This window comes from Aquila chrysaetos, chromosome 24 (genome assembly GCF_900496995.4).
Source record: "Aquila chrysaetos chrysaetos chromosome 24, bAquChr1.4, whole genome shotgun sequence".
In the NCBI taxonomy this organism is placed as follows: Eukaryota; Metazoa; Chordata; class Aves; order Accipitriformes; family Accipitridae; genus Aquila; species Aquila chrysaetos.
In genome coordinates this window covers 6,688,933-6,712,320 of record NC_044027.1, presented here as the reverse complement: position 1 = coordinate 6,712,320, position 23,388 = coordinate 6,688,933, and the positions used below count along the sequence as shown (strand labels likewise).

The 23,388-nt window shown below is 52.8% G+C and overlaps 1 protein-coding gene across 7 annotated transcripts; it reads left to right on the top strand.

Annotated features, from left to right (window-relative positions):
- The first annotated feature begins 228 nt into the window (after positions 1 to 228).
- Positions 229 to 12,341, top strand: TNNT2 (troponin T2, cardiac type). Of its 7 annotated transcripts, none has more exons than XM_030000874.2 (18): positions 232 to 439; positions 2,848 to 2,895; positions 3,884 to 3,894; positions 4,018 to 4,035; positions 4,686 to 4,712; positions 5,478 to 5,534; positions 6,121 to 6,153; positions 6,680 to 6,715; positions 7,011 to 7,032; positions 8,018 to 8,078; positions 8,207 to 8,323; positions 8,702 to 8,779; positions 8,923 to 9,033; positions 9,433 to 9,542; positions 10,011 to 10,101; positions 10,644 to 10,684; positions 11,396 to 11,401; positions 12,047 to 12,341. In XM_030000874.2, the coding sequence occupies exons 2-18, from the start codon at positions 2,858 to 2,860 to the stop codon at positions 12,093 to 12,095; spliced, it is 906 nt and encodes a 301-aa protein (XP_029856734.1). In that variant the 5' UTR covers positions 232 to 439; positions 2,848 to 2,857; the 3' UTR covers positions 12,096 to 12,341. The 7 variants fall into 7 exon arrangements, with proteins under 7 accessions (XP_029856738.1, XP_029856735.1, XP_029856739.1 ...); XM_030000873.2 differs by having other exon boundaries at positions 4,683 to 4,712; XM_030000878.2 differs by lacking the exon at positions 6,680 to 6,715 and having other exon boundaries at positions 229 to 439; positions 4,683 to 4,712.
- Positions 12,342 to 23,388: the final 11,047 nt, after the last annotated feature.

The window sequence follows — 23,388 nt, the reverse complement described above, 5'->3', positions numbered from 1 at the left end:
GTGCAGCGGCTGAGCGAGCCCGGGTCAGGGGCTGTGATGGAAGGTCCAGTCCTCCATTCACGGCAGCGCTGCCTTATCAGCGTCCCTGGCCCTAGAAAGTGACAGCTGGCTGGCTTGTGTCAGCCCCTTGGGCACTCGCGTATCTCAGTCCAGAGGGTTTAAAATAGCAAATCTCTGAGGCCACACAATAGCTTGGGCTTATATGGGCTCCTGGGGGGGAAGGGGGAGCGGCAGAGGGGGCCAGGGCTGCGGCTGCCAAAATAGCAGCTCACAAGTGTTGCATTCCTCGCTGGGCGCCGGGCGCATTCCTCCCGGCGCTGCCCGCCCCGGGGTGGGCGCTGGAGCCCCCTTAAAGCCTCCTGCCCCCAAAGAGCATTTCCCAGACGTCCGCCAGCTTCCCCTCAGCTCCCTGGGATCTCACCAGCGTCCTGCGGCAGAGGTAAGGCTGGGGCGGCGGGACGCCCACTCGTGGCGTAGGATGCTCGGGGGAAGGGCAGTTGTTAAAGACCCAGAAGTGATTTGGCTCAGGGTTAATGGCCCTCCCCAGCTGCTTGCGCTGGGATGTATTTTTGCCATGAAGGCATTCCCACGGATAAAGCATCAGGACCCTCTCCAGGGGGTTGTATTTGCAGCTTGCCCAATGCCTTTTGAACTACCCTGATGTATGCCAAGGTGGCTGAGAAGGATTTTGGCTGCCCTGGTTCCGGGGGAATCTCATAGATCCTATTCCCTGTGTCTTTGGAGGGGACAAGAGGGATGCGATGCCTGTGGGAGAGTCAGGCCAGCCTGGCCCTGGCTCACCGGCAGCCCACAGGGTGGGTTAGAGGTGGGATGCTCCTGTGCATGGTCTGGCCCTGCCAAGCAGGAAGGGAGCAGTGACATGACTCTGGGAAATGAGAGCTCCATGTCTGGGTAGCCTGGAGGAAAGCAGAGACTGCGAACTGTGGAGGATTAACTCAGCCCCAGAATTGTGACCTGCCAGCTCTGAGCTAATGGAGAGGGGGATTTTAAGGAGTGGGAGGGATATCTGAAGCGTTTTATCCACAGCAAATGATGGTAGATTTTTTTCAGTCAATATGTGCAATGTTTCCTCTTTAACTCTGTAATATGTCTGCTGGGTTCTCCTAATTCTTTCAAAACAAGATTTCAAAGCTTTAATGGAAAGGTTTGTCTGTTTCTGTGCAGAGGATGGATAAGTATTTGCTAGAGCCTCTTTCTGATATAACGTTAGTTTTTCTAGTGTACCCCCTTAACAGTGCTGGGTTTGTTGCTGTTCCTCAGCAAATGCTCTGTGGGATCTAGTGATGTATGAGAGAGGAGGTGAAAGGAAATGTAGAAATAAGCTTCCACAAATGCATGTTTGCACTGTTGTGTCCAGGAGGGAGTCTCTGCTCTTGTGTTGGGAAAGGACCACATGAAGTCTTGGGTGCTCAGAGGCCACATAAACGATTTAGCCAAACTCTGAGGGTAGCAGGACCATGCCAAGCTGGGGGGAAAAGTGGGGCCAGAAATTGATGTTCGACGGGGAACAGAGATTGAGGGGATGATACTGGAGGGTTGTGCTTAGGGCCAAGCTCCAGAGGCATCAGAGGCAAGGGAACGATGATGGCATAAGCAGGTGGTGAACCCAAGGCAGACAGGGCTGAGCTCTGACTTCATTTGTCTCCAAAAAGCACCTTCTGAGTCATTGCTCAGAAGTGAGATTTGACAACCCCCCGGGAGCCACAGGTATGCAGAGGCACCCCTCCTGTAATGTGTCTTTCCCATGCTTGCGGATTCCAGTCCTGGATTCAGCATCTTGAATAAGTGATCCTGAAGCCTGTCCTACCCATCCAGGGTAATAAATACTCAACAGATGTAGCCAGGACCAGTTGTTTCCAGACACCCAGCAGGAGAAGTGAAGCGGCACTGCTCTGGGAACAGGTGGTTTAGCACATGGAAGTTATTTCTAGAGCTGCCTTGCGTTGTCCTGCTGCATCTCAGTTTTGCTGAGGTCTGGCACGAATGCGAGCGGTGGACAGGCTGTCCAGGGACTTGGGCTGATGCTCAGGGCTGCTCTGGGATGCCCAGGGCTGGGGCTGATCATGGGGTTTGTCTGTGCAGACCTTGCGGTGGAGCATTGGGTGGAAGCTAGATGAGGTGGGAAGATGAGTAAAGTCCTGGCCATGGCTGGGAGGGAGATGGGTGAGCTGGGAAGATGAGCATGGTCGTTTCTGCAGAGTTATTAGCCCTGTTGCTAAACCAGGCTGTGAATTATTCCTTTTAGCTAACCTCAGTCTCAGGGCCAGGACATGCTCCTGCTGAGCCCAGATCGCCACTTTCCAGAGCACACTCTGCACTTGGAGGGCTGGGCTGGGAGGTCTCACCAAGATCTAGTGCTGTGGCTTGTGCAGAACTGTAAACCTGAGATAACAGGATGTCCCTGCAAGTTCCTATAACCCAACTGAGCTAAGAATAGTCAGGAAGCAAAGCAAGCTGAACATTATAATTGGGTTATTTTCCCGTGCCCTGAGCAAACAGAGCACCCTGAGATGGCTGCGGCGAGGGGAGCTGTGTGTCCTGGACATGGCTCCTGACAGCAGTTATCAGTGTTGCATGAGGCTGTGTCTAATCTCCTGCCTCCTATTTGGGGCAAGCTGTGATCCTGGGACGGGAGGGGAGGAGGGAGCCTTATCTCTGTTGAGATAATGCTGTCACAGCCTGACTGGGGACAGCCTGAAGCTCCAAGTACTTTGGAGAGACACAGCATCTCTGTGCCCATGTCTCAGGTGCTGGAGGACAAGCTGTGCTTGTCCTTATCTGAGCTCCTAACCCCCACTTTTTCCAATCTGCCTTGAATTCTGCTAGATAACCAGGCATGTCGGACTCCGAAGAGGTTGTCGAAGAATATGAGCAGTAAGTGGTGTGTTTTTAAACACCCTTTCTTTCTCCTTATTCCTGCCTTCTCGCAGGGTCGCAGCGTTGCTTAGGGGTGCTGTTTGGAGGGCACCGGCTCTCGTCATTACCCCAGCACCTGGCATGAAAGGGCCTTGGGATTCCCCCACCCTGTGCCCATCTGCACCACTGCTGTGATAGTGCTGAGACCCCCAGCAGTGGGGATTTTTGCACTGGGAGTGGTATCAGCACATACATGGCAAGGGACAGGCCCTGCATTAGAATTGCTGCAGTCCAAATCAGTGAGACAGATCTGGGAAAAGCTGAAGTCATCAGTCTGCTGCTGCTGGGGTCTTACCACCGCATCCAGAGCATCACTCCTCAAGGCCCAAATTTGAGGGCAACTTTTGCTGGTGAGGGCTGCTGGACCATGAGGTGCACCCCAGAGAGAAGGGGCTCAATGTCCAAGCTATGTTGTCATAGGCACCAGTCCAAACACAGCTCCTACTTATCCACCAGCAGAAGATGTAGACCTGAATCCTTCTCTTATGTTTAAATGCCATGACAGGCTCGCATGTCTCGGCAATTAGTCTGAACCCCTGTGCCCAGTGTCCCCTGGACACACCTGAGGACAGCCTGTGCATCTCCCCCAAGGTCAGGAATGGGGCAAAGGTGGGATGTGAGGTGCCCGTTTCGAGGATTACAGGCCATGATCACTCTATTCTCAAGCTGCAGAACAGTGTTGTGCTCTGACCACTGTTGAAGTGTCAGCTGAGCACTTCAGCTCCTGCTACCTGCAGCCTGCAGGGTGATCTGGGTCTTGTCCCATCCCCACTGCCACCTTACAGTATGCCACACAGCAGCCTGTCCAGCAGTCATTGCCCATTCCTATGAAAAAGGGAAGCCAGTCTTGAGGAAATTTGAAATTCCCCTTTGGCCCCCACTGATGGAGATACATGCCCCATCGCAGCAGATCACTGTAACTGCAAATTTGTGTTGTGCTTTGCAGGGAGCAGGAAGGTAAGAGGACATGGATCATCTGTGGCTGCCCTGAGGCTGAAGCTAAGAAATGATCAGAGCAGCTTCAATAACCTGCGTCTTTTTCCCTTCCCTCTCTCCTGTCTGCATGTGTGCTCTGTGAAGAGGAGTACGTGGAAGAAGGTAGGTGTTTCACTGGCAGTTGCAAGGACCAAGAAACAAATGCTGTTGGTTCAGTGTTTTGTTTGGGTGGGTTGTGGTGGTAAGCTCCTTGACTGCAATGGGGAAATCATGACCAGGAAAGGCAGATGAGACCGTGTTCTAGATTTCTCCATCTGAAATATCAGTACGATCAAATCCAGCCTGAATTTTCTTGGGATCTGTTTTGTCAGAGTGATCCCTTGACTCAAAACTGGGGTGGAAATACTGGACTTGGACGTTGGCAGAGATGTGAGCCCAATAACTCAACAAGACCTGGAGCCTCAGCTGAATGTATATTAATGTCGCTCAAGCACAAACCTCCAACTGCCTCAGTCCGATGAAGAAGCAAACCCCATGGTGCACGCAGCCGCTCTGGGACACAGCTGGGCTGTGTATTGGGGCTGGGTTTGGGGGCTGGGTTTTGCTGAGCCTCTTGCTGCTTCAGGGCACTGCCAGGCAGCCTGGGCTGCTGCACAGCAAAACATCCTGAATGTTAAAAGCGAAGAGGGGCACAAGGGGGAAACCACTGCCGTGCTAGAGTCATCTCGTGCACGCCATAGCTACACCCCACAGCTTTATGGCGTCCAACTAACCTCTGCACTTATTCCTTTCCCTCCTCCCTGGCTCAGAAGAGGAAGAATGGATAGAGGAAGAAGACGGTAGTTATTGCACCTTTCTTTATTTCGTCTCTCCACTGCTGCTGTGAATATGTCGTGGGTCGGTGTGTCTTTTGCCTCTCCCTGGTTGGGAAATGGTTTTCTTTCATTCTTCCACTTCTCTCTCTTGCTTCTTGCACTCCCCCTTTCCTGCCCTGCTGTGCTGTGCATATCTGCTCCTGTGTCTGTGGCTTCTCTCTTACATCTATCAACCAAATACACTCGTGGTTTGCTATCTTCTTTTTCTTTCCTTCTTTCTTGCTGTGGGACCACAAGTCTTCCCAGGACCTGTGGGCCCCAGCATCGCTCTGACTCCAGTGGAGGACTCTTGTGGGGTTACTGCTCCCTCCAGTGGAAAAATGCTCCAACAGTGTCATAAAAAAGATTGTGAGGGTGCCAAAGGCACGTTCTCTAATGCCAGCCAGTCTTGTTCTTTGCTGGCTAGAGGAGAGCAATAGAAATCACCCACCCCCATCCTGAGGTATAAGAGCATGACAGCATGAGAGGGAATGAGGGAAAAACCAGGAGATGGCTATAAATCCTTTAATTTCACTTTTTTTGCCCTGCCCAAGCACAGAGAGCAGCCCTTGGGTAAAGGTTAGAGTGAAACCCTTTGCTTTCTGAGCCGCTGCTTCTTTTCCCTGCAGCTATGTCTCCCCCGGGTCTCTCCCTCAGCCAGCTCCGTGCTGCGGTTGTCCTGACACCAGGATCTGTAGGGAGCCAGCAGGAGCGGCTGCTGTCGGACTCATGCTGCCCGTTATTCCACAGGTCAGGAAGAACAGGTAGAGGAAGCAGAGGAGGAGACCGAAGAAACCAAGGCAGAAGGTGCGTGATGGCTTTGCCAGCGAGCTCCTGTGGCTTGGCTGGAGCTGTGCTCTGCTTCAGTGGGGTGGCAAGCAGGGTGGTCTGGGATGACCCAGCATGGCCTGTGACAACAGGCCAGTAGCACAGAGGGGCAGCTGTCCCCTGTATCTGTGGTTTCCAGTAAGGAGGTGTCAAAACTGAGACCTTCTTTCCTGATCTACTGAGTTCCTTGGCGCTGCAAGCATGAGGATAACGGTGTCTTCTGCTTGTTGCTGATCAAAGAGTTTGTGTTCAGCACTCCAAAATAGTGCCAAAACCGAGTTAAGCCTGTTCCACCAAGAGGTCCCTGTAGCCTTAGAGGGGGGATTTCCAGAGCTGGGGTCATGCTCTGATGTGTCTTACCATCCAAAGAGCACTGGACTTCATGAGACCTCTTTGGAGCAGCTGGCATTGCCTGATATGTGTCCCCGTGCTGTCACGGCTGGTGGGGCAGGCTCAGATACCAGTTGTGCTCCCTGAGTTAGGGTGCTGGGACCCCTCTGTGCTCGAGGGATGTGGTTGCCCTCACCCACAGATGCTCATATTCTTCCCATTGCTTTTGAAACAGAACAAGAAGATGAAACGCAAGCACCAGGAGAAGGTAAAGCAGGATTGGAGGAGAGACAGTTTTGGCCATTTCAGTCCTGTTCCCTGTCCCCCAAGACACCAGGCCCTTGTTATGGTGTTTTTGGTGTTGTATTCATTTGCTGCTGAAGAGAAAGAATCTGCAGTAAATGGTGCAGAGCTGCCCTGGCCCCATCCTCCACCAGGGATGGGTTAGCAGGAGGCCTACAGGAGGGATGGCTTTGTGCTGCCTAGCTAAGAAATTCACCCAAAGTACAGAAGGAGAGGGTAGTACTACTGCTTTCCCAGCCTGAGCTCTTGCAAAGCTTGTCTGGGTTTCTCCTGGAGAGGACCTGGGCATCTCCTGGTCTGTCTGTGAGTGAGGGATGTCTGTGAGGCAGCTGCTCTCTCCCCATTGATCCTGGAGGGATGGAGCTCAGTTCTACAGGGGGGATAAGCATGGGGCAGAGGGGAACAGCTTGGCTGAACCATCCCACTGTGTCCGTGGGCAGGGTGCACAGCAGGGCTGGCCTCTGGGAGCCAAAGCATCATGTTTTCCACAGGTGGAGAGGGGGACCGAGAGCAGGAGCCTGGGGAAGGTGAAGTATCCATCCTTGTTCCTCTCTGGGGCGGGAGGGACTGCCCCTTCATCTGTGTAAGGATGTACCAAATGCCTTTCTGCTCAGCCAAAAGCATCAACGTGTGTCTTGGGTTTTGGCACACAGATGGACACCTCACTGCATGCCTCTTTGCTGGAAGATGATCCACAGTGCAGTCTGTGCTGCTGGGAGAGAGGGGTAGCTCAGTTCAGTATTGTGGGTTTTGTGTCAAGGTGTGGAAGCAAATGCCTCTGTGACACTAACGTCTTTCTCTCCTGCTCCTGGGGACCCGCAGGTGAATCGAAGCCAAAGCCCAAGTAAGTGTCGGTGCATTTTCTTTGGTGCAAGGTCTGAACTAGGAGCTGTGCCAGGGCAGAAGGTCCATGTGATGGGCTTAGCACCATGATCCATAAAGGGCATGGGACAGTGAAGCCTCAAGCATGAAAGCCAGGTGGGGACTGGGACATAGAAAGAAAAAGGGAGAGAAACAGGCAGGTAAACATAGAATATGAAGAAGATCCTGAGAATGAGGTCTTGAAGCATTTTATGTGCTCCTTGAAGGAGGCCCAGCTGCCCTGTGGCCCTGCAGCTGGAAAAAAATCTGTGTGCACCCCAGCCTGGGGTACATGGTCCATGGCACAGCCAAGGTCTTGCTTCTCCAATATGGTCCTGGCCATGGTTGGCATGAAGCAGGCATTTGCATGAGTGCCAGCATCCCTGGGACAGGAGCACCTGCCTGAAGGAGCGGGGCCATGAACCATTGCCAGGAACCTGCGCGTCCTTGTGGACCCTGGGATGCTGCAGTCTGGGACGCAGATCTGTCCTCAGCCACAATCTCTTCATTCCTTTGTGTCTTTATGTGCCCCTACTGAGCATCTCCTGCCGTCCCTCAAGCCCACAGAGGATAAGAGGATGGTTTCCAGCTCCCTGTGCCAGGTCACACTGGAGCACGCAGTTCTTCTGTGCTCTTTTGGGTGAGCAGTGGGGTGGCTGCCAACCACAGGGTGCCTGGCAAAGGGTCATGGCCAAGTTGCCTGCAGCTTGCAGAGTTATTCCAGCCATGCGGGTGCCTTGGAGTGCTTCCCGGGAATGCCAGAGTTCTTCCTCTGAGGCTGTCCAGCTGGCAACCTCCAGCAAGCAGCATTACACTTCCCTGTCCTCAAAATGTGCTCACTCTGCATCCCTGGGGACTGTGAGGCTCAGAGAGAAGGGCTGGGTAGATCAGTGTATGGATGAAAGGCACTGTCCTGTCCCAGGTATCTGCTGCAGGCTCACCATCCTCCCACTCACCTTCGATTGCAGGGTCTTCATGCCAAACCTGGTGCCTCCCAAAATCCCAGATGGCGAGCGACTGGATTTTGATGTAAGTAGTGCAGTCAACATCAAGCCCTGCGAGCTGATCCCCTCACGTCACTCCTCCACACTGTGTCCTGCAGCTCCTGGAGGGCTTCACTCATGTGAGTTTCTATCCAGTGTTTCTATCCGGTGCAGGACATCCACCGCAAGCGGATGGAGAAGGACCTGAATGAACTGCAGGCCCTCATTGAAGCCCACTTTGAGAGCAGGAAAAAGGAGGAAGAGGAGCTCATGTCCCTCAAGGACAGGATTGTATGCCTACAGCCTCCCCCCCTCTATTGCTATTGCCACCCTCTCCCCTGTGGGCACACAGGCGCCATCATTTCCCCACAGTCCTGACAGCAAGACCTGAGATATCCCATGTCCCTGCAAGACAGAGCCTGAGATTTGATCCAGATTGTGTACCCCAGTGCCCGGGAAGCCCCTGGTCTGGCTGCTGCGATGCTGCGGTGCCTAACGGAGATGCACCTTCCCCCATGGTCACTGGTCCACATGCTCCCTTGGGAGGCATGGGAGCAGCAGATCTGCCCTTGGAGCTCTCAGGGCTTTTGGGGTCAGGGATGTGTCCCTAGGGACAAAGAAGATGCAGTTTCCCTGGGGTGTCCAAGCCAACGTCCTCTCCTTCTGCAGGAACAGCGGCGAGCGGAGAGGGCAGAGCAGCAGCGGATTCGCAGCGAGAGGGAGAAGGAGCGCCAAGCCCGCATGGCTGTGAGTCTCCCTCCAGGGATGGGGGGGCTTGGACTGGTCTTGGGTAGCACAAGCTTGGCCATGGAGCACATGGGAGCATGAACTGTGTGTTGCATGCAAGTTGGTCCATGAGGTCTCTGTCCGTCTGCTTCTGACCCTGGCAGGAAGAAAGAGCTCGCAAAGAGGAAGAGGAGGCACGGAAGAAGGCTGAGGAGGAAGCACGGAAGAAGAAAGCTTTCTCCAACATGCTGCATTTTGGAGGCTACATGCAGAAGGTGTGATCCTGCCCTGGGTGGTTGCAGTGAAGCCACTGGTGCTCCTAGGAAGGGCTCAACCATGGGTTGGCCTCACAGCACTGTGCATGTTCTCAGTGTTGGTAGACTGTGGTTTCTACAAGCAGAAAAAGACAGGCCACCATTGTTGGGTCACAGCAGCAGTCAGAGGGCCAAAGTGAGTTGAGAGCTCTGCTTTGCAGATGCTGGCCAGGGTGGGTCCAGCCACACCTCAGGGACAGGGATGGGGGGTTCTTGTCCACTATTGCCAAAATTTCCTTGAGTACTTCATGTGCTTCTGGAGTCCCAAAAGCTGAGGTTGTTGGGGGCAGAACTGGGGATAAGGGTAGAGCAAAGGCTGGGCAGATTTCCTTCCCTCCAATGGACTGATGGTTTCCTCAGTCAGAGAAAAAGGGTGGGAAGAAGCAAACAGAGCGGGAAAAGAAGAAGAAGATCCTCAGTGAACGGCGGAAGCCCCTGAACATTGACCACCTCAATGAAGACAAGCTGAGGTGAGCACGGGCTGCAGGAGGGATGTCCAGGACAGGGGCTCTGCTTTGGGTCCCATCTCCTGGGGCAGGATCCTGGGCCAGTGCAGACTGCTTGGGGCTTGCAGCCCAGACAAGAGGGTGATGGCACAGCTGGGAGACGGGCTGTGACACCCCACCCGGGACATGGGCTCCGTTGCTCTGCAGGGCCACCACTGCCAGGCTGCTGCTGACAGGCTGGCCATCAGAGGGAGCCACGCTCACATGCGTGGGACATGCATGTCCCCATATGTCCCGACCTCACCCATGACTGGTCCACTCGTGGACTGGCATCGCTGCCAGGCTAACACGTGCCCGTCTGGGCATGGAGCCTGCAGAGACCCGTCCTGGGGGAGCAGGCGAGATGGTGGCATCACTGCCCTGTCCCCTGCAGTGAGCTCCCTGTGAGACTCATCCCTTTTCTGCACTGACACCAGCTGGCTCTTCCCACAGGGACAAGGCCAAGGAGCTATGGCAAACCATTCGTGATCTGGAGGCTGAGAAATTTGATCTGCAGGAAAAGTTCAAGCGGCAGAAATACGAGGTGAGCCGCAAGGTCTTCCATGAGCTTGCTTAGCCTCTGTGTGCCTGGCTGCTCCTTCTGCTCCTCATGTGGGAGACGAGGTGGGTTGTCTGACTGATGGTGGTGTCGCAGGAAAGCTGGCCGCACCAGAAAAGGACTGTGCCCCACCTTCTGCATGGGGTGACAAACACCCAAGAGGCTCTGCAACACTGAAAACAAAGCCACATCTGCCTCCCTTTTGGAGATGAGCCAGGATCAAACCAACCCTCCCAATGGTTGCCAGCCACCCTGGCAAGGCTGAGCACACAGCTATGAAATGCTGGACAATGTGACAGCTGGTGAAAGGGGCTGTGTGGTGTCCCTGTGGCCTCCCAGCTCCTGGGGATGTGTGTTTTGCACCGTGACAGGCTTCCCACTGTGCTGCACATCATGGCCCTGTGCTAAACCCCATGCAAGAACCACTGGGGAAGAGAGAGCAGTGATGCATCTTTGCCCCGACCCTCATCCCTGGCTGGGCGTGGGGCATCTTGCCAGGCCTCACCAGCTGCCTGTTTCTCTTGCAGATCAATGTCCTCCGAAACCGCGTTAGTGACCACCAGAAAGTGTAAGTCCCCAGGCAGGCTGAGCATCCTTTCTTGATGCTTCCTGCCCTTCCAGCTCCCTGCTCCTCTGGCCCCAATTCCCTCCCTGCATATCTCCTGGCTCTCTTCCACCCTCACAGAGCCACCTGCTGTCCTTCCCACTCCTGCCTCTGGTCCCACTGGTACCCGGTGTTCATGGACCTGCAGGTCTGGTCCAGGGACCTCGGTCCATGCTGCTCTGCTCCTATTGAGAGACTCCCATTGCCTGCCACCTCCACCAGCTTCCCCCTGGCCCAGAGACCCCAGGTGGGGATGGACCCCGGCTAGACCCCACCTCTGCACATGGAGCCTTGTGTCTTGTGGGGTCCTGCCAGCCTCCAGCTGCCCCCATCCCTGCAGTGGCTGTGCCCAGTATCTCAGGGAAGGTGCTGGAGATCCCAGCTCGTGTAGGAGGGGAAATCCCACAGGCTGTGGGAGCTGTGCAGCCCCGCAAGGTCAGGGGAGCCTGTTCCTGTGCCCATGTTCCACAGGACTGGGGGACCCTTTGTAGGAGGGTGGAGGTGGGTGTTTACCCCCCACCCTCGGGAGCACCATGCTGCTCTTGCATCCCCATCCTGCCCTGCCATCTCACATGAGAGGTGCTCAGCCTGCCCCATGTGTAAGGTAGCAGCATCTCCCGCCCACTTACACCAAATCTCTCTTCTCTTCTGCCCCAACATGGCCTGTTACTGCAGCAAAGGGTGAGTACAGGTGTTCCCTGAGTGCTGTGTGTCTCCCACTGCATGGATACTGCATGGATGCTGGGGCTGACATCAGGCTAGCAGTAGGGTTGAGGGAGGAGGCAATGCCAAGGATTGGCAGCCAAAGCTGTGCTGGTGACTCTCATGATGACATGCCAGAAATGCCCTTCACTGTCCACCCGAGCCTCCTCCTCCTCTCTACTGACCCATGCCCAGAGCAATGCCTGTTCCCCTGATGCTCGTTAAGGAAAGTGATGTGGTGGGTCCTGGCTAACAGCTTCACAGCTTCGGGTTCTTGGAAGAAGGATCCTGCAGCCATTGTTATCCCTCTGCAACCAGAGATCCAACTCATTGATTCTTCTCTGAAGGATCCTTGGGAGCGAGAAGCATGGGAAGGGAATTGGGCATCCTTGGAAACACCTGGCAAAATGCATGAGCTTGTTCCCATAGAGTCCCAAAACTCATAGACTGACTCAGGACCCAAGGTTTTACCTGGGGCCACTGAAGACCACTTTACCCACAGGGCAGTGAGCATCAACTGGAGATGGCTTGGTCCTCTTTGCAGGACCGCTGATAGCACCCACCTTGTCCCTCTTACATGGTCACTAATGCCTTTTTGCATGTGCTTTTCTGCTTCCCTTCCAGGTCAAAGGCTGCCCGTGGGAAGACCATGGTGGGCGGCCGGTGGAAATAGATGACTCAGAAGGCAAAGGAGGCTCAGCCACGGAGAGGTATATTGCCTTTTGGTTGACCAGCTGGCTTCCCCACATCGTGGAGCCTGCACCATGCGCCCACTCTCCCTCCCACTGCACAGAGCTTGCAAAGACATTGCTGCAGGCACAGTTCTGTCTGGGTGGGCAGATGCTTCGCATGGTGCCGTTTCTCATCTCCATGCCCCCAGTTAATGTTGTGTCTGTAAATAAAGAGAACGGTGAGGGGGTGCAGGTGTTGTCTCCATCCTGAAGCTCTGAGCCCAGAGGAAACAGGCACAGGACAGTCTCAGCAGAGCTCGACTGAGCAAGTGCAGTTGCACACCTGCTTCTTGGGGCGTAAGAGGATGCAGCAACCATCCAGGACCTCCCGAATAACATGTCCCCTTGCCTCACAGCATCTCACACCTGCAGTCCTTGGGAGGTTTTGTAACAGACCTCAGTGGTCTGACCTGCTTTTCCTGCTGAAGTTTGGGGCAATCCTAGTAATGGCCACTTTAGTTCTTGCTTTTGCTGTACTAGAGCCCTCCTTCACTCCTCTCTGTGTCAGGGTTGGCCTTGTGGGAGAATATGGATAGGGGCACTGCTTCCAAGCCTCTTATTCCATGAATTAGTCACAAACCCTTCTTCCAGGCCATTTTTATTCCTATTTGCACCTCTTCCTAAAGGGCCAAGACCAAATGTGTTTGCCTTCTCTGCGTGTTTCTGACAGCATGCAATGAAGACTTGAGATGAGTCAGTGTGGAGAGACCATTTATCTGTCCTTTCAGGGGTACAGATCTCTTCCACCTAGCTGTAGGCATCGCTGTAGCATGCTCCCACATGCAATGCCCATGGGGGCACATCAGTTGCATAATCCCGAGTGTTGCTGGTGCGTTGATCTGGACTGTCAGCCAGCAGAAGACACTAGGCTTGCATGACCATTTCCTGGGGCAAGCTGTCCCATGCTGTTGTTGAACAGCATCCATAAGGCATTTCTCAGAGCAGTGGGGAAAGGATGGATGCACAGGATGGTGGATCTTCAAAGGCTTCTTGTCCCTTGGCAAGACATTTTGTCTCCCCTCTTGCTGGGGTGGTCTGTCCTCCCCATCACAGACCCAGTGATGTGGGGGCATCCTGCAGGTTTCTCCCTTGTGCTGCCTGTTGGATGACCACTTATTTTGCTTACATCAACGCATGCCATCAGGTTTTGGGGAGCAAGGCTCTGGGAAGCCTCAGCTTCAGTGAGGCAGCAAGTGGAGGGCAACCAGCCCCCTATCACCTGCCTCCTCAAAAACAACGTGTGGAAGGATGAACGTGATCCCTTATTGGGGTAAAAGGGGAGAGCTGGGGAGGGTGGCAGTGCTGGGACTTGAAATACCTGGAGGGTAGCTGACTGAAGGTCTGGCAAGTGACATTTCCACCCTGCCTGATGCATGGCCCCGGGAGAGAGGAGCGCTCGGGGCAGAAAGGTACGTCTGGCTTAGAAAAAAATATCCCCTTTTCCCAGGCTCTGAAGGTCCACCCTCAAAACCTTTCTGGCAGGCAAAGGCAGGGCCCTGCCAGTGCCAGTGCCTGGTGCCACAAAGAGGCACTGCAGCCGCTCTGCCCGTCCCTGCGGGGCTGGCAGCGCCCAGGGTGGGGGTACAGAGGCACTCCCTGCTTCCCACAGCACTGCCTGTCTCGGCAGCGCGCTGGCCCCCTGCCAGCCTGGTTCCCTGCGCGCCGGGGCCGAAACCTGCGCGCACCCTCCCCGCCCAGCACCTCCCTCCCTGCGCCCGGTGCTCGGTGGCACAGCTGTGCCAGAACAGCTAAGTCAGCACCCAGCCCTGCCACCGACCCTCCCCTGTTCCCACTCCCACTGGTGTCTGTGGCTTTCCACTGTGAGCGGGTTGCTGCCATGCTCAGGCATGGCAGAGTGTGGTGCAGGATGCAGAAATCCTCTGGGACATGGCAGAGCACTCTGGGGTCTTCTCCAGGGTCTTACAGGGTGCTGGCATCATCCCAAGTGTTGCATGGGCTGCGTGATGATTGCAATGGTGCAGTATGTTGTGCCAAGGTTTGCTGGAGGGCAGTGCAGGGTGCTGTATGCTGGTGAGCAGCTCTGATGTGCAGGCGTGCTGTCCCCATCCTGCCATGTATAGCACATGTTCTGCAAGTGGATGAGTCTCAGGTTAGTGCGGTGGGTCAGGGACAGGCCATGCTGCTGTGCACTGCAGAGTGAGGGACCCCTGGCAGCAGCTTTTGGAGGGTTGTGCAGGGTGCTAACAACTTTGCAGTGCCATGTCATTGTGGAGATTTGCAGTGTACTAGTGTCCTAAAGCACTGCTGTGTGGTCTCGATGTCCCTATGGGCAGCAGGAGCTCTGGATGCCAGATCAAAGCACCAGCATCCTCTGGAGCTTGGTATGAGGGGTAGAAGCTCTGCCCTTCCCTAGCAGGGCATCTTCCCAGGAGCTATGAAGTGTAGCTTCCTCTAGCATGTTGCAGAGGAACAGCACCTTCTGCCATAGCATGCAAACTTCCTCCTTGCTGTGGTGCTTTGAGGAGCAGTCTCTTGTGTAGCACCACTCTGGCGCACAGCACACAAAAACAGTGTCTGCTCAAGCACAGTTCTGGTGTCTCAGCCAAAGCACCGGGCAGGGATCAGGTTGTGTCCCACACAGTCTGTGCAGTGCAGGATGACAGGGTCCTTTTGGCTCCTCTATGGAGATGTTGGCAGGTGCTGCAGTGAAACGTGCACGCTGATGGGTGCAATGCAGGGCTCGTTCTACAGCACAGTGTGGCACAGGAGGCCTCTGCCCTCCCCAGAGTGATGGCAATGTCCTGGACAGAGTTCAAAGCTCCATAGGCTGCTGACAGCACAGGGTACAAAGCCGCCTCCTCTGGCGTTCACCACGGATGTCCCAGCACTACTGCATGAGCCCAGACTGCAGCACACCTGTGCCCAGGTCTCACAAGCATGTGCACCTTGTGGTCTGGCGATGCAGCCCCATGCCAGGGTCCTCCCCAGGGTACCACCATCCCCACGCAGTGGAATGGATGCAAAAAAGGATGCATTTGTTACTGAGAAGGTGCTGGTAAAATAGTGAGCTCGTGTTTTGGACTGTGGTTGTGCTAAACCAGAGCTGTGTGTAAGGCAGCCTCATGCTCTCCTCTGCCTACTCAAGACCCAGGACCACTCCCAGAGGCAAAGCCACGGTGAAATACAGGTATTGTAGAGCCTGGTCTTGCCACTCCAGCTACAAACAGCATGCTCATGTCTTTGATCAGGTCACGTTAGCCAAACATGCTCTGGACAGCACAGGAGATTCTGGGATTGCTGTCCTGGGGCCACCTGGCCAATGCATGTCCCAAGGAGCCAGGGTCATGCATGTGCCCATGCTACCAGCGTTACGGTCCATGATGTAGCTGCAGTGGTCCACAAGAACCTGTGGGACAACAGAGTGGCAGCTCTTGAAGCTGAAATGCTGCCAGGGCCCACTGTGTCTCACCAGATGGGAATGTGGAGCCTCTTGATGGCACCATCAGCTGGGGCACATGATGAAGGATCCCCTCACCCCCACCTTGGAGATGTTGGAGCGTTGATTCCCATCAGGCACAACACTAATTTGGGGCGCCCCCATGGGTTATTGAGTGTGAGCAAGAGCAGCGCATGGAGGAGAGCGGAGTGTGTGTCAGGGTGTGTGTCAGGAGGACAGAGCCTGCCCAAGGCACCGCACAAGCACAGGCTGCTCTGCCTCTCCTGCTTTGCTCCCTGGGGGAGCCAGTGTCCACGCTCCCAGGTGCAGGACAGGGGACTTGAGTCCTCTGGGGCTGGAGAGGGGAAGCCAGCACCGGCAGGATAACACACACACCAACTCCCGTGCCAGCAGTAGATCCTGGCTGGCACACAGAGTCCCCACTGCCCAGGCACAGCCCACCATGGGGTATATTTTTCAAGTGACACCCAGGATGTTCAAGGGCAGCACAGCTCTGTAGAGCATGGGGTAGGTGGTCTTGGATGCCATTGCTATGGGAAGTAGCCATTGCCCGTCCTTTGGAGCGTGGTGTGGGGATCACCACTTTCACCATCCATGAACCTTAGACTCAGGTACAGGGTGACCACGTTGCACTGATCCATGGTGCCACTGCCCCCAGGTGAAGTGCTGGGGTGCCCAGCCTTGAGTTCAAGCCAAGGCAAAATGCCAACAAAAATCTGCAGAAAATTAAAAAGTACAACCTCTGATTTTTTGAAGGTCAGGTCTAACAACAGTCTGTATTTTAAAAGAGAGGAAAAGGATGTAAATGCTGAATTTTGAAACACCTTCCAGACGTGGAGCTTTCATCTTCAGAGTCCCAAGCCATCTTTTTCTTTGCAATGGCCCTCCTCAGCACAGTCCCCTGCAGGGCAGGTCCATTTGTTCGTGCGAACATCTGACGTTTGCTAGTTTTTTTACGATTATTTTTAAATGCCTTATAAAACTTTAAGTTTCATTTAATACCTTAGCCCTGTAAATCACTGCCTATAGCAGCTAATTCATAGGTATCAATTAATCACCTTTAATTGGTTAAAGTCACCCATGGTTTATGCTGATTCCACAGATGTGTTAAATCATCAATGAAGTCTTTAATGCACCACAAGCACAGTTTAGCATCTATGCAATGACCCATGTCCATGAGACAAGTCCCGCTGACAAAGCAGGCAACAATGCTCTGGGATGGAAAGGAAGAGGCTTTAGCGGTTGTCTGGAAGCAGCATTTTATTGGCACTTAGTGGAAGGAAAATAAGCTTCCTGGTGATGTCTGAATCATTGCTTTTGCATGTGCTCTCATGCCCAGGTTTCAGCCGAAGTCCTAGGTGTAAACTGTGTTCTTCCTCAGTGCAGGGCAGCAACCACTGGCAGGAGCACAGAGATGCTGAGACCTAATGGGAGCTGTGATCAGCCCTTTGACCAGCAGTGGATCCATAAGGTCCATGACTGTTGAATGTGGTGCTGCACCTTATATTCTGACCTGGAGTGGTGCTGAGTACCAAAGCTGGTGTGACGGTTTGCAGGAGCAGCAACCTCTGCAGAGGTGGCTCTGGCAGTCACAGGCAGTGCCCAGGTCAAGGGACAGCACAGATCTCAGGGAGGTTTGGAGCATTGGAGGGAATTGTTCCCTCTCCTGCACCCCACCGTTGGCCTCAGCTGCACAGATCCTGACCCATCTCCCCTCCCAAAGGGCACACGGAGACCAAATTCACTTGTGCTTAGCAGGTGCACAAAGCCCTGCAGCAAACAGTGAGCTGTGACACAAAAGCCGAAGCCTTTAGCAGTGTCTCCCATGGTATCATCTCCAGGTAAACCCATAGGAGGCGGGTCTCAGAGCCCCACATTTGCAGCTTTGAGGCCGGGTGTCTTCAGAGTATTCCTGCCTCTGCTACTCTCCTGCTGCCTTGCTCCCCACTGGGGAAGGGGGCTGTGTGCTCCCTGGCATACCAACGCACACACATACGTACATGCAGAGTCCCAGACACGTGCGCACATGCACACACACGCAGACGCAGTCACGGGTACTTGTAGGCACACGCACACACGGAGCTTGCTGTGCCGTATCCTGCAACGCACCTCCAGAGGAAGGTGAAACAGCAGAGATGGGCATAGGGGAACCGTGCCCGTGGCATCCCCCAGGCAGTCCTAGTGGATGGGCTGTCCCAGGACACGGGCACCCAACAGCAGGGCATGCATTTTAGGGTATCATTCACTTACAGTTGCCCAAGTCTGTGCTCCGGCAGGGGAAGCAGAGGGCTCAGGAGCTGTGCTGGCAGCAGACAGCTGGGCCAGAGGAGCCTGAGTGTGTGCACTGGACGAGTCTCATTGGAGAAGCAGGTGGGGTGATCCGAAGGGCATGTGGATGCAATGCTGAGGTTTAGTTTTATTCTCTCAGATGGCAGTGCTCAGGTCCTAAATCTGTTGATGGTCAAAGACCCAGTCATGAGCTCATTTAATGAGGAATGTGATTTTGTTCACAAAGTGCTGTCATCTATGCCAAGAGCAAGGTCCTGCACCCTGTACTCTCACCGCATGAACCCAGCACACGATATGCGTCCTGTTCAGATAAGCTCCAATTTGGCCCTGTTGGAAATTGAAAGAGATGGAAATGCATGCTGAAGTGTGAACTTGCAGGCTTTGCCTTCAGACCTGGCATGACCTGTGCCTGGGAAAATCCTCATTACACAGCAATTCTCTTTGCATGTCTTCCTGCATGAAAGAAATAGGCAAAAAGCTGGTCTGCTGCAGATTATTTAAGTACACTGCCAGACCCAGGAGTGCCTGGGGATGCCTGACCCCTACCCCAAGATGCCATCATGCCTGCCTAATCCCTGCCTGCTCTTTGCTACCAGCCTGCATGCTGTGGCTGCTGGTATTCATGCTGATGAAGCCTGATGCTGCTGAGCAGCTCAGCACCTGCACAAAGCAGGTGGGTTTTTTGCTCAGCTTGCCTCTGAGGCTGAGCCTTAAACAAAAGACACAGAGGAGGAGGGAAGAGCAGCAGAGGAAGGCAATACGTCCTTTATCTAACAGCTCAGAGGTTACAGCAGTTGCTGGTGAGGTGGAAGATTCAAGTTCCTATCTCTCCTTGACTGAGCATGGCTTTGAGCTCTGGCTTTTAAGCCCAGCAGAGCTGCAGCATTCAGTACTCTCTCTATATGATGCTGGTTTATAATACCAGTGCTACACACTACAACTGATTTGTTAGATTGTGGCGCAGTACAATATTGAAATTAGTCCATTGATGGTGCTTTCCTGGTTTCGGAAGTGTTGTGAGCCACTTGTACCTTTTATCTGCACCTGTAAACAAACACAGTTGTGCCTTCACAGAGCAATAAATCTAACTTTGATATCATGACACAGACAGGACACTTTGATCCAGGGAAACACTTTGATCTTTCACTGTGAAGCAGATGCTGTTGATTAGCTGTAAAAATAGAGCAATTATTGTAACTTTTCAGGTGGCGTTGCATGCTATACTATGACCTGTCAGTGTATTAACTGGGTGCCATGCCACACCTTAAAATGAAACAGACAGAATATGAAGTTCTGCTAAGTTTTGCCATTCTCAAATTCTGCTGATTTTTGGACCAACATATTTTGCAAAGGGAATATTTGGCTTTGGCTTTGAGAAGTTTTCCACCTCAGCGTTTTTGTCCAGGCCAGTGTTTCAAACATAATAATAATTACAAGCAGAATCATCTAGGCAAAGACTAAGAAGCATTTCTGGGTGCTGGAAGAGGTCCCCAAGGGCCCTGTCAAGAGGACAGGTCTCCTCCCTTGGGCTGAGCATCTCATGGAGGTCCCCATCACCTGCCTCGCTGCCCAGAGCACATCCTCCATGGCTGCCAAGTTGGGTTGGCTGTACCAAAGGCTCCGTGGTGGAGCAGCCACAGCATGGAGGAGAACTCAGCATTGCTGGGCTCCAGATGTGTCCGTAGGATCCCTGGAGACCATCAGCTCCAGCCAGGGCTCAACTTGCTGCTCCTCCAGCCGCATGGAGTAAATCAGACACTGTAGGTCCAAATTGATCCCAGCTCACAGCGACGCTTAGCAGATGTACCCATGGCCTGGTTTCAAATCCAGGTCTCTCCTGGCAGCGGGGCAGAGTTAAGTATCTCCGGAGGGTGATTCAATGTTGTGTGACCTGGCAGGGCAAAGCCAGGGAGACGGGGTCCTGGCTGGAAGGAGCACACTGCGGCAGGATGGCAACCAGCTCCTGGTTATTTGCTTGATGGGGCAATTAGCTCCATAAGTTCCTGAGCCCTGTGATTAACTGCAGCCATCCAAACATCGTCATTGTGAAGGAAGAGTAACTAAAGGATTCTAGAAATTGTTGGCATTTCTTGGCGGCTGCAGAAAAATCCCAATTGCACCTTGCAGGCCCTTGGGCTAAGGGCAGGACTACCTACTGGCACGCAAACCAATAAACAACTCAGAAGGAAGAAATTCTCTTTTGGGAAGAAGGAAAAGTGATGCAAAAGCCCCCAGAGCTTTTGCCCACGAACCAGGCAAGGAACCAAGTGGGTGCAATCACTGCCTGGTACAAGTCCCAGCTGTGGGTGTCTCCATGCAGATGGGGTACAGCATAAATACCAGCCCTGGATGTTTTGTGAAGATACAGGCTCTCATAGGCACAAAACTCTTCCGCAGATTTTTTTCCAGACCTTGACCTTGACCTCTGTGTTCTGAGACAGATATTTTGGAAATCTGACCCTGTGCTCTATGGAAAAGCATTTGGCCCATAAGACCTCCCTCACCGATGTGAGGGTTACTGCTACAGAAAGCTTTCTCTAAGGCACCTGAATCCTTTAGTGGAAAATGCAGTTTTGAATCGGTCTTTCTAGTGCCTTAGACAAAACAAAGGGGCAGCGAGTGCTTCATCACAGGGTCCTCAGCAGCCTGCACGCTGGGTGGGGTGGATGCCTACGCTACAGCAGGGAGATTGTACGTTGAAATCCCAGCATCCCTGGGACTGAGGTATTGTGAAGCTGGCATCCCTGAAGTGTGTCCTGAGATTTGGTGTCTCCCTTGGAAAGGCACCTACCCTTTAGCAAGCCCCCAAGTTGCATTTCCTCCCCAGCAGTCCCTCACAACCTGTGGGCTGAAATTTGCTGAGGATCTGGGGAAACTGGGTTTAATTTGGTCTGTCCTTTAGAGGTTCTGACTCAGCGGAAGACCAGGGATGTTTCCTGGTGGAAATATACGCAGCTAGGCAGGAGTTTCCAGGACAAAATACTTGGCCTGAAATGTCTGAATTCTTTCGTAGGGCTGGGTCTCTGAGTTCATTTACCCATAGAAAAAAAGATGTTCTCATCTCTGTTTTGCTCAAGTAAATGGGACCCACATTCCCCAAAAGCCAAAGACCTGCAAGAGAAGTCACATTCTTGCGGAAGCTTAATAATTTGCCCAAAGCAAGGAATAAGAACTGGGACTTCAACACAGCTCCTCAAGCTGGAGACACATCTCCAAGGCCAGCTTCATAGCACCCAAGGTCACGTTAAGGAAAAATAATTCTCCATTAATAGACCTTGGTACGGTGTGTTCTTTCTGAATTAATGGTCTTGGAAAAAGGCTGTTTGCAAATAAAGTCTTCCCATGCAGAGTGGGATGCGCCCTCATTTCGTGGAGGTTTGCAAAGGGACTGTTAGCTCAGCAGTTTCAACTCGCGCCGAGTGCGTGTGCAAATTAAAAGGAGGAAGCCACATGGTTGGTTTTGGGGCATTCCTGTCGAGGTGTTGCTCTTTTGAAGTCAGTGGGGCTTCTCCGGGGCTGGGTCCATCCGCACCGCTCACACCCCTGGAATGTGGCCGGGGATTGGTGTGACCCGTCAGGCCAGTAAACAGACCTTCCTCCAAAATGAGTTTTTACTGAAATCTGCAAAGAGCTGTTGCAAGTGGATTGACTCACATGGTTTCTCAGCTCTTAGTCATGAGCTTCTTCTCTGGACAGTTAATTAGTTTGTTCTTGTGGAGTGCTTTGAAGATGCAAAGCAGGCTGGGAAAGTGAAGTGTTATTAGCTCATTATCTGCAATCTTTTTTTTGTGACAGAGCAATGAAGTCCAGGCTCAGCCTAAGATGCTTAACAGCCCTAAAAAACGAATTGTCCACACACCCAGTTCTGTCCTTGTTTCAGTACAGCTCTTTGCCAAAGCTCAGTGCCTCTTTAGACTAAAGCTCCTTAACACGAGCCAGGCAGAATAGGATGGCTACACAGGTAATTGGCAGTGACGCTAATACTTAGCCTTACCCTGACAGAATGCTTGAAAGTTTGGAATTTGGACCAATAATTTCAATCTCCTTCCTACTAGCTTCCACTTGGATGAGAAAGGGGAGAATGAAGCCAGTGGATTTTTTTATAATTTATACCCTGATATGGGTGTATTAGGGGTCAAGTTCAGCATCTGAGAACCTGAAATCTCTACAGAGAAGAGTAAAATTAAATAGCCCAGAAGGTTATGAATGAGATGAATTAGCATCTGTCTGTGCAAAGCAGCTCATGTGTGTCTGGTTATGTTCAAAGAAGTAATATTAAAAGTATTATTTTTGTGTCTGCAAAGGACATGCTGGCCAGACAGCTGCCATGCCCTGTGGAGTATAGTGGATATAACAGCTCCATCTACATAGCTGGTCACTAGTTGTGCATCTGGCAATTTGAGGATCTTGCCAGAGGCATTTCAAAAGCCGTGTGTGCCGTGATGTGGCCTGCTGCAAGGAAATGTGCCTTCATAATTGGGTGCTTGAACTCTTTTGGCCCCGTGGCCCCATTGCAATGGCCTCATGTGCAAAACTGAGCCTCTTATTGAATTCAAGACCATTCCTGAGCATAAATATCCATCTGTTTCTTAGGGAAAGATTGCACGTGGGCTGTCCTGATCACTCTGCAGACCTCCAGTCTGAGTCTCCAGCTTGACCTGAACATACTCCAGAAATACCACAAGCTCTAAGTCTGTGGGAAAAGGCCAGGCTGAGCAATGAGCCTCATCCCTCGGGCACATGCATGTGCCTGCACACACACACACATACGCACATGTGAGAGAAGATCTTCCACGACACAAACGTAAATTAAAGACATAACTGCTTTCACTGGGCGCTCACTTCCTAACTTCAGGTTTCACCTGATAGCATCTCCCCTTGCAGAGCAGCCAGGCTTCCAGCACTCACCTTTGCAAAAGTCCATGAGATGAGTCTTGTTTCCTTGTGTTGCTGGACACAAATAATGAATTCATGATAGCCCTGTTTGGGGAATAAAGATGTCTCATTTTCATTGCCTTTGCAGGCTACTGGCACGTTATACAATTTCCAACCTTCATTTCACTGTTGGGTCAGACCACCACCAGAAAAGGCAAGGCTGGACAATCAGATGAAGCTTTCTTTGCCACCCAGCCTTTCTTTGCATTACATTATGTCCAACCAGATACAGTGAAAGCAGCCACAAATTGCAAAGGAAATCCAGTTAGAAGGGTTTCCATCCAAGGAAGAACAAAATGAACCAAGCTATGAACATGAGTCATAGGGCCCAGCTATTTACAGTGAAGTCCTCTTAATCCCAACCATAAAGATGTATTACCCTCCAGCACATGGGTGGTGCTAGGCAGGTCAAGCTTTTCTCTGCAACCTTTTGCTTGGAAATAAAGGAAAGCAAACATCCTAGATAGCTCAATGACTCCAGGAGGTGGGTTTTTCAGAGAATTGGTGATGGCAAGACAAGAGTTAGGAACACTCTAATGGTGGGTCCCCCACAGGCACAGCACAAGGTTGCAGGAGCATTGCAAAGCTTCTGC

Excerpts from the sequence above, each read along its gene's own strand:
- TNNT2 (XM_030000873.2), top strand. The coding sequence starts at position 2,858 with ATGTCGGACTCCGAAGAGGTTGTCGAAGAATATGAGCA. Across the intron at positions 8,079-8,206 it reads GCGAGCGACTGGATTTTGAT|GACATCCACCGCAAGCGGAT; the intron begins GTAAGTAGTGCA and ends TATCCGGTGCAG. Across the intron at positions 8,780-8,922 it reads AGCGCCAAGCCCGCATGGCT|GAAGAAAGAGCTCGCAAAGA; the intron begins GTGAGTCTCCCT and ends TGACCCTGGCAG.